The sequence below is a fragment of the Oncorhynchus mykiss genome, chromosome 13 (genome assembly GCF_013265735.2).
Source record: "Oncorhynchus mykiss isolate Arlee chromosome 13, USDA_OmykA_1.1, whole genome shotgun sequence".
Lineage (NCBI taxonomy): Eukaryota > Metazoa > Chordata > Actinopteri > Salmoniformes > Salmonidae > Oncorhynchus > Oncorhynchus mykiss.
The window spans coordinates 38,868,618-38,878,615 of record NC_048577.1 but is presented as its reverse complement, the minus strand read 5'-3'; the positions used below and the strand labels follow the sequence as shown (position 1 = coordinate 38,878,615).

At 44.8% G+C, this 9,998-nt stretch overlaps 1 protein-coding gene across 3 annotated transcripts; it reads right to left on the bottom strand.

Annotated features, from left to right (window-relative positions):
• Positions 1-643: 643 nt before the first annotated feature.
• Positions 644-2,455, bottom strand: LOC110486302 (proteasome assembly chaperone 3). 3 transcript variants are annotated; one of them, XM_021557784.2, is made up of 3 exons: positions 2,266-2,455; positions 1,655-1,885; positions 644-1,521 (listed from the first exon to the last, which is right to left on the bottom strand). In XM_021557784.2, exons 2-3 carry the CDS (start codon positions 1,868-1,870, stop codon positions 1,369-1,371), a joined length of 369 nt encoding a protein of 122 aa, XP_021413459.2. In that variant the 5' UTR covers positions 1,871-1,885; positions 2,266-2,455; the 3' UTR covers positions 644-1,368. The 3 variants fall into 3 exon arrangements, with proteins under 3 accessions (XP_021413459.2, XP_021413460.2, XP_036796908.1); XM_021557785.2 differs by having other exon boundaries at positions 2,303-2,455; XM_036941013.1 differs by lacking the exon at positions 2,266-2,455 and adding an exon at positions 2,108-2,222.
• Positions 2,456-9,998: the final 7,543 nt, after the last annotated feature.

The following is a 9,998-nucleotide window of genomic DNA, read 5'->3' as shown; positions in this document are numbered from 1 at the left end:
GTATTACAAATAAATAGAAATACCTTATTTACATACAGTTGAAGTCGGAGGTTTACATACACCTTAGCCAAATACCTTTAAACTCAGTTTTTCACAAGTCCTGACATTTAATCCTAGTAACAATTCCCTGTTTTAGGTCAGTTAGGATTACCACGTCATTTTAAGAATGTGAAATATCAGAATAATAGTAGAGAGTGATTGATTTCAGATTTGATTTGATTTATCACATTCCCAGTGGGTCAGAAGTTCACATACACTCAATTAGTATTTGGTAGCATTGCATTTAAATTGTTTAACTTGGGACAAAGGTTTGGGGTAGCCTTCCCGAAACGGGACTGGTGTTTGCGGGTACTATTTAATGAAGCTTGCCAGTTGAGGACTTGTGAGGTGTCTGTTTCTCAAACTACTTGTCCTCTTGCTCAGTTGTGCACCTCCCACTCCTCTTTCTATTCTGGTTAGAGCCAGTTTGCGCTGTTCTGTGAAGAGAGTAGTACACAGCATTGTAGCAGATTTGCAGTTTCTTGGCAATTTCTCACATGGAATAGCCTTCATTTCTCAGAACAAGAATAGACTGAAGTTTCAGAAGAAAGTTCTTTGTTTCTGGCCATTGTGAGCCTGTAATCAAACCCACAAATGCTGATGCTCCAGATACTCAACTAGTCTAAAGGTGAGTTTTATTGCGTGTTTGATAAGCACAACAGTTTTCAGCTGTACTAACATAGTTGCAAAAAGGTTTTCTAATGATCAATTAGCCTATTAAAATGATAAACTTGGATTAGCTAACACAACATGCCATTGGAACACAGGAGTGATGGTTGCTGATAATGGGCCTCTCTGTACGCCATAAAATAATCTGACGTTTCCAGCTACAATAGTAATTTACAACATTAACAATGTCTATACCGTATTTCTGATCAATTTTAGGTTATTTTAATGGACACATTATTATTATTTTTCAAAAACAAGGACATTTCTAAGTGACCCCAAGCTTTTATATCATAGCAATCAATCAAATGCTATTTTGCATGGGAATGAGATGCATTTGCTCCTTTATTTATATTTGTGTTAGTTGTGCACTAACAGTATTCAGTGTGGCTTTAAAATCGAGATGGTTGTCTCAAACAGAATCAGTTTGTGACCATTGGCTCCCACTCAATCCCTCAAATTCTATCGGCATTTATAACGCATAAACTTCCCATTTATATGGCATTTATTACCACATCATGCTTAGAAGTAACAACAGACAACAAAATACATTTTTAAAGGATGGAAAAACATTGAGGAAAAAAATGTGTTAAGTGTATGAAGCCTTTTCTTGAATTGTCTTTCCAGGTAGGCTATTCTGTTGCTTGTTCCCTGTACCAGTAGTTACCAGACTTGACAACTTTTTATTACATCTTTCATGGCCTTTATTGCTTCTATGGAACTGTCCTTCAGTGCCAACCCCAGTAGAACAGGCCTGTTGCCTGCCTCTTGTGACACAAATGTTGCCAAGTGTTTGGCACAGACGTGTGTCAAAGCCTGCAGGGAGAAATAAAACAAGACCATGTGTGAGGAACAATGTAGCCAGCCACATACATACTCATAGTAGTCAATTACGGTAATACAATGTAACTAATATTAAGAAAAATTCCAGTGGTGTCTAGCTGCTTACCTCTTCTTTTCCCAGCAATACTTTAGTGGTGAACATGGAAGTGCTGATATCACCGGATCTGGAGGCAGGTGTGACTGATACTAAAGTGCCAATTTTTCCATACTGTGTGAGAACTATAAATATGTAGTTACTGAATTCTGTGCAAACAACCTGTGTGGATATTCCATTGATTGATTTCTCGGTCTGCTTTGATCTGATGAGAGGCTGAGTTGACATGGTTTTCTTTTTGTCCTGAAACAACAACAAAAAGACATGTAAGCAACACATTGAGAAAAGTAAACATTACGCCACATGATTATTCTATTGCAAAATAAACATAATTTTCAAAGAGTATTCTTAAGCATATATCGCTCACATGAAGTGAAAATACAGCATAATAAAAGCGCAAGAACATTTTGACCAAGCTCTCTTTTACAACAACCAGAATCTCAGACATGTTTTGGGTTAGATAACCTTCTATTGGGCTAATGCAGGCTGAAGAGCCAAAGTTTCGCCCCGCTGCTGTGGCATTTGATATCGGCAAGCAGACCTAGGATATGCCGAGGCCGCACTAAAACATCGACAGTATTCTGCTACAGCTGCTGTTGTTCGTTAAAAAAAAAGTCAGATACCTATAGATTTTCTAAATAGTGGTGAAATATTTCACACCGTGTGCCTGTTGGGATCCGTTTGCCGTAAACTTCAATACTAAACTTTATTGAAGGCTGTTAATTATAAGCATAGATATCGTCTGCAGTTTCAGTTCCTCAAACGTCCCTCTTTAAATTTCACACATGCGCACTGCCACTGAAGAATGAAATGACGCGGCAGGTCCTGTGGCTATGGGCAGATCTGCGATCAGCCATATTGAGCCTGTGCGCATTGGTTTTTACATTTGTGAACACAATCATGATTGTGATAAAAACTTATTTCGGATGTGTCTAAAGGTATGGCAATGGCATATTCCATCTTCGGAGTATGAACTCTAGTCTGGGTATCAGTCTGTTTCCACATTGTCAAACTGCATATTGAAAGTTGAAATTACTGAAAGGCCAGTCTCTTTGGCATATGACACAGAGTACAAGGAGTGGAAAAAATGATAATTACCTGAATTCAAAGGGCGGGAAATACTATAGAAAAGCAGGTGCAACTGTGGGTTTACCTGTTTTCCCATTGAAAGTTAGAAAAATAGTTCATTTTGTGTGTTAAAGTAGGCATATTTATATTAAACCAGCATAGCATATTGTTTTCTGTTTAGGCCGCACTACACTCTGCCACAATGTTTAGAAGGTAATCTCGAATGCTACTCTTGTGGTGGGGAAAGGAAAAGTAGCCTAGGCTGCGGTCCAAACACTTAAAAGACACCCTATTCCCTCAGCTCTCAAATTAAGTGGACACTTAAATATATAATTATTAATATATACGCCTACTGTTTGATAGCTAGCAAATCAATTAGCTAACTAATGTTAGCCTGCCTAGCTGGAACTTCTGAAGAAGGAAAATGTTTTATTTCTACAATTTCCAAAAGATAACCAAACAAAAACATATTTACTATTTACAAGACGTGTTTGTGCTGTCATGTGCACTAGTAGCACATTTTCAAACTTATTTGCATTTGTTTTTACTTACACTTGTATGTTGACTTCTCCATTGAGGTTGTTTTTAAGTTTTCGCAGACTTTTCTTAGCGGATGTACAATCGTCGCAAATTGAATTATGGGGAGTTTCAGGCCACGGAGTGAACATAATTGTACACTCGGAGTGAACATAATTGTACACTCGGAGTGAACATAATTATACACTCACAAAGCCAACTTAAAAACGAGGGCTGAGGGGCTTATTACGTTGCAAACTTCCCTTGTTTGGCTAATAATTTGGACCGCCCTCCATGATGGCGACAGGGATTCCCCCAAGGGCATAAGGCGAGGGAGGTTAAGTGGACGAGGGTGTGTCTTTTAAGTCTTTGGACCGCATCCTAGGCCTACCTCACTGCAAAATAAAAGAGAAGAAACTAAAACTGAGTTTTTAATTTAGGTGAGTCTGATTTGATTAATTGAGTTGATAGCAAAATCTGTTGTACCGTTGGGATGTGGCCCTTGTTATAAATGTTTCATAAAATAAGCCGGACATAGACCTACTTGCACTCAATTTTCAGAATGCATCGGATTTGGATGGATATCAGGAGTATCCAGCAGCACAGCATGAACCATGAAAAACAGCCCAAGACCATTATTCCTTCTCCATCCAACTTTACATTTGGCACTATGGATTGGGGCAGGTAGCGTTCTCCTGCCATCCGACAAAACAAGATTAGTCCATCAGACTGCCAGATGATGAATCATGATTCATTATTCCAGATACTTGGCATTGCGCATGGTGATCTTAGGCTTGTGTGCGGCTGCTCTGCCATGGAAACCCATTTCATGAACAGCTCTTGTGCTGATCTTGCTTCCAGAGGCAGTTTGGAACTCGGTAGTCAGTGTTGCAACCGAGGACAGATCATTTTTAAGCGCATACTCGCTGGTCCCGCTCCAGTTCTGTGAGCTTGTTCTTGACAAGGGCAGCTCTAGCAAGGCAGAAATTTGATGACTGACTTGTTGGAAAGGTGGCATCCTATGACGGTGCCACATTGAAAGTCACTGAGCACTTCAGTAAGGACATTCTACTGCCAATGTTTGTCTATGGAGATTGATTATACACCTGTCATCAATGGGTGTGGCTGAAATAGTCAAATCCACTAATTTGAAGGGGTGTCCACACACATTTGCATATATAGTGTTTAATCTAGGTCTTGTGCACCTTGCACATTCATGCAGTTGTGTAGACTACAGAACACAAGGGAGGGAACCATCCCTCTTGTCAAGGTCTGTCATCAAATATGACAACAAAGCATATAAAGTTATCCAGCTAACTTTCTAAGACTGTCTGAAACAGACAAAAAGAAAGATAAACCTGAAATGGAAATTGTAGAAATTGTACCAACCCTGTTTGTGTGTGACCTTTCTCATTTCTTATTCTTAGTGACCTTTGATGAAATACTTCTACTTGGAGAATTTGGTAGCCATGCTGATAATCTCACACCATACACCTTTGTACCCTATGTTTTTATTTATTTACATCAGGGAGGGACCCTTTCCCTTTCAAACAACAAGGTGCTTTGTTTCTGCTAAGGCCTGCTATCTGAAAGTGAAACCCCAGGTAGTGGGACTCAAGGACACCCGACTGAGGGGTGCTTGATAAGGTGAAACCTCCACGAAGAACTCTCCTTTCATGTTATCTTCATCCTCAGTCTGAGCATCCCTCAGGAGAGCGCTTAACAATTCCGCTGAGCCTGGTCTATTTGACATTTTGTGTCATGTTCATAGAGATGACTCTTTGTGCATCATTCTGGCGCTGCACTGGCAGACTCTGCATCGCATCCACCTGAAAAAAATTGCAAAGCTTGCATTTTTGTTACCAGGGCTACGTTCCCTTTCATTTGACTAACATAGGCAGGCCCCTCTCTTCACTCATCTCTTTCTGACTGAAGGAACAGCTGTCACCTTGTAGACCATATGGATGTGGCAAAAATTGGGTGTGTAGTAGCTCTGCTTGCTGTTGATGCATATTAATGATTAGCTGTTGCTACATGACAGTGCCATTAAAATAAAAATCCTCTCCATAATTAAGATGTTTGCCTACTTTATAGCCTACAAGATTTGGGCTGGTTTTCAAGAACAGAATGAGTCTAGCCCTGCTGTGTTTGGATCTCCAATCTCCATTCCAAGGTATGATGAAGATTCACACAACCCCCTCTCTGTCACGCTCTGACCTTTATTTCCTTTGTTTTGTCTTTATTTAGTATGGTCAGGGCGTGAGTTGGGGTGGGCAGTCTGTTTGTTTTTCTAGGTTTGGTTTCTGTTTCGGTCTAGTATGGTTCTCAAGAAGAGGCAGGTGTCGTTAGTTGTCTCTGATTGAGAATCATACTTAGGTAGCCTGGGTTTCACTTTTGGTTTGTGGGTGTTTGTTTCCGTGTGAGTGTTAGTTGCCACACGGTACTGTTTCGGTTTTCGTTCATGTTCACGTTGATTGTTTATATTTCATAGTGTTCAGTTTTTATCTTAAAATAAACGTTATGGACACTTACCACGCTGCGCATTGGTCCTCCGATCCTTCTCGCTACTGGAATGCCGTTACAGAAACACCCACCAACAAAGGACCAAGCAGCGTGGTAACAGGCAGCAGCAGCAGCAGCAGGAGAGGCAGCGATACCTGGAGAACTGGATATGGGAGGAGATTCTGGACGGTAAAGGACCCTGGGAACAGCCATGGGAATATCGCCGCCCCAAAGCAGAGCTGGAGGCAGCAAAAGCAGAGAGGCGGCATTATGAGGAGCTAGCACGGTAGCGCGGCTGGAAGCCCGAGAGGCAGCCCCAAACATTTCTTGGGGGTGGGCACACGGGGAATGTGGCGAAGCCAGGTAGGAGACCTGCGCCAACTTCCCGTGCTTACCGGAGAGAGAGAGGGACAGGGCAGGCACCGTGTTATGCGGTGGAGCGCACAGTTTCCCCAGTGAGTGTGCATAGCCCGGTGCGGTACATTCCAGCTCCTCGTATCAGCCGGGCTAGAGTGGGCATTGAGCCAGGTGCCATGAAGCTGGCTCTATGCATCTGGTCTCCAGTGCGTCTCCTCAGGCCGGCGTACATGGCACCAGCCTTACGCATTGTGTCCCCGGTTCGCCAGCACAGCCCAGTGCGGGCTATTCCACCTCGCCGCACTGACCTGGCGGGGAGCATTCAACCAGGTAAGGTTGGGCAGGCTCCGTGCTCAAGAGCTCCAGTGCGCCTGTACGGTCCGATCTACCCAGTGCTATCTCCACACACCAGCCCTCCGGTGGCAGCCCCCCGCACCAGGCTGTCTCTCCGTCTTCTGCCTACAGGTGTTCCGGCCTGTCCAGCGCTGCTAGAGCCTTTCTCCTCTCCAGCGCTGCCAGAGTCTCCCGTCTGTCCTGAGCCGCCAAAGTCTCCCGTCTGTACTGAGCCGCCAGAGTCTCCCATCTGTCCTGAGCCGCCAGAGTCTCCCTTCTGTCCAGAGCTGCCAGAGTCTCCCGTCTGTCCTGAGTCGCCAGAGTCTCCCGTCTGTCCTGAGCCGCCAGAGTCTCCCGTCTGTCCTGAGCCGCCAGAGCCGCCAGTCTGTCCTGAGCCGCCAGAGCCGCCAGAGCCGCCAGTCAGCCAGGAGCCGCAAGTCAGCCGCCAGCCGCCAGAGCCGCCAGTCAGCCAGGAGCCGTCAGCCAGCCAGGAACCTCCAGAGCCATCAGCCAGCCAGGAGCTGCCAGAGCCGTCAGCCAGCCAGGAGCTGCCAGAGCCGTCAGCCAGCCAGGAGCTGCCAGAGCCGTCAGTCAGCCAGGCGATGCCAGAATCGCCCTTCACTCCGGAGCTGCCGGATTCTCCCGCATGTCCGGCGCTGCCGGAGTCTCCCGCCTGTCCGGCGCTGCCAGAATCTCCCGTCCATTCGGGACCCATTTCTAGGGTCCCCAGTCCGACGTCGGCGCCGAGGGTCGCCGTGTTTAAGAGGCCACGGAGGCGGACAATGAGGCGGAGAAAAACTGTGGTGAAGTGAACTCAACTTAACCTTGCGCAATACCCTAGATGCAGTTGCACCCCTAAAAACTAAAAACATTTCTCATAAGAAACTAGCTCCCTGGTACACAGAAAATACCCGAGCTCTGAAGCAAGCTTCCAGAAAATTGGAACGGAAATGGCGCCACACCAAACTGGAAGTCTTCCGACTAGCTTGGAAAGACAGTACTGTGCAGTACCGAAGAGCCCTTACTGCTGCTCGATCATCCTATTTTTCTAACTTAATTGAGGAAAATAAGAACAATCCGAAATTCCTTTTTGATACTGTCGCAAAGCTAACTAAAAAGCAGCATTCCCCAAGAGAGGATGACTTTCACTTTAGCAGTGATAAATTCATGAACTTCTTTGAGGAAAAGATTATGATTATTAGAAAGCAAATTACGGACTCCTCCTTAAATCTGCGTATTCCTTCAAAGCTCAGTTGTCCTGAGTCTGCACAACTCTGCCAGGACCTAGGATCAAGAGAGACGCTCAAGCGTTTTAGTACTATATCTCTTGACACAATGATGAAAATAATCATGGCCTCTAAACCTTCAAGCTGCATACTGGACCCTATTCCAACTAAACTACTGAAAGAGCTGCTTCCTGTGCTTGGCCCTCCTATGTTGAACATAATAAACGGCTCTCTATCCACCGGATGTGTACCAAACTCACTAAAAGTGGCAGTAATAAAGCCTCTCTTGAAAAAGCCAAACCTTGACCCAGAAAATATAAAAAACTATCGGCCCATATCAAATATTCCATTCCTCTCAAAAATTTTAGAAAAGGCTGTTGCGCAACAACTCACTGCCTTCCTGAAGACAAACAATGTATACGAAATGCTTCAGTCTGGTTTTAGACCCCGTCATAGCACTGAGACGGCACTTGTGAAGGTGGTAAATGACATTTTAATGGCATCGGACCGAGGCTCTGCATCTGTCCTCGTGCTCCTAGACCTTAGTGCTGCTTTTGATACCATCGATCACCACATTCTTTTGGAGAGATTGGAAACCCAAATTGGTCTACACGGACAAGTTCTGGCCTGGTTTAGATCTTATCTGTCGGAAAGATATCAGTTTGTCTCTGTGAATGGTTTGTCCTCTGACAAATCAACTGTAAATTTCGGTGTTCCTCAAGGTTCCGTTTTAGGACCACTATTGTTTTCACTATATATTTTACCTCTTGGGGATGTCATTCGAAAACATAATGTTAACTTTCACTGCTATGCGGATGACACACAGCTGTACATTTCAATGAAACATGGTGAAGCCCCAAAATTGCCCTTGCTAGAAGAATGTGTTTCAGACATAAGGAAGTGGATGGCTGCAAACTTTCTACTTTTAAACTCGGACAAAACAGAGATGCTTGTTCTAGGTCCCAAGAAACAAAGAGATCTTCTGTTGAATCTGACAATTAATCTTAATGGTTGTACAGTCGTCTCAAATAAAACTGTGAAGGACCTCGGCGTTACTCTGGACCCTGATCTCTCTTTTGAAGAACATATCAAGACCATTTCAAGGACAGCTTTTTTCCATCTACGTAACATTGCAAAAATCAGAAACTTTCTGTCCAAAAATGATGCAGAAAAATTAATCCATGCTTTTGTCACTTCCAGGTTAGACTACTGCAATGCTCTACTTTCCGGCTACCCGGATAAAGCACTAAATAAACTTCAGTTAGTGCTAAATACGGCTGCTAGAATCCTGACTAGAACCAAAAAATTTGATCATATTACTCCAGTGCTAGCCTCTCTACACTGGCTTCCTGTCAAAGCAAGGGCTGATTTCAAGGTTTTACTGCTAACCTACAAAGCATTACATGGGCTTGCTCCTACCTATCTCTCTGATTTGGTCCTGCCGTACATACCTACACGTACGCTACGGTCACAAGACGCAGGCCTCCTAATTGTCCCTAGAATTTTTAAGCAAACAGCTGGAGGCAGGGCTTTCTCCTATAGAGCTCCATTTTTATGGAACGGTCTGCCTACCCATGTCAGAGACGCAAACTCGGTCTCAACCTTTAAGTCTCTACTGAAGACTCATCTCTTCAGTGGGTCATATGATTGAGTGTAGTCTGGCCCAGGAGTGGGAGGGTGAACGGAAAGGCTCTGGAGCAACGAACCGCCCTTGCTGTCTCTGCCTGGCCGGTTCCCCTCTTTCCACTGGGATTCTCTGCCTCTAACCCTATTCAGGGGCTGAGTCACTGGCTTTACTGGGGCTCTCTCATGCCGTCCCTGGAGGGGGTGCGTCACCTGAGTGGGCTGAGTCACTGATGTGGTCATCCTGTCTGGGTTGGCGCCCCCCCCCCTTGGGTTGTGCCGTGGCGGAGGTCTTTGTGGGCTATACTCAGCCTTGTCTCAGGATGGTAAGTTGGTGGTTGAAGATATCCCTCTAGTGTTGTGGGGGCTGTGCTTTGGCAAAGTGGGTGGGGTTATATCCTTCCTGTTTGGCCCTGTCCGGGGGTGTCCTCGGATGGGGCCACAGTGTCTCCTGACCCCTCCTGTCTCAGCCTCCAGTATTTATGCTGCAGTAGTTTATGTGTCGGGGGGCTAGGGTCAGTTTGTTATATCTGGAGTACTTCTCCTGTCCTATTCGGTGTCCTGTGTGAATCTAAGTGTGCGTTCTCTAATTCTCTCCTTCTCTCTTTCTCTCTCTCGGAGGACCTGAGCCCTAGGACCATGCCCCAGGACTACCTGACATGATGACTCCTTGCTGTCCCCAGTCCACCTGGCTGTGCTGCTGCTCCAGTTTCAACTGTTCTGCCTTATTA

Coding starts and splice junctions, on each gene's coding strand:
- LOC110486302 (XM_021557784.2), bottom strand. CDS start 1,870: ATGTCAACTCAGCCTCTCATCAGATCAAAGCAGACCGAGAAATCAATC. Junction 1,522..1,654: donor TATTGCTGGGAAAAGAAGAG/GTAAGCAGCTAG, acceptor TTCTCCCTGCAG/GCTTTGACACACGTCTGTGC.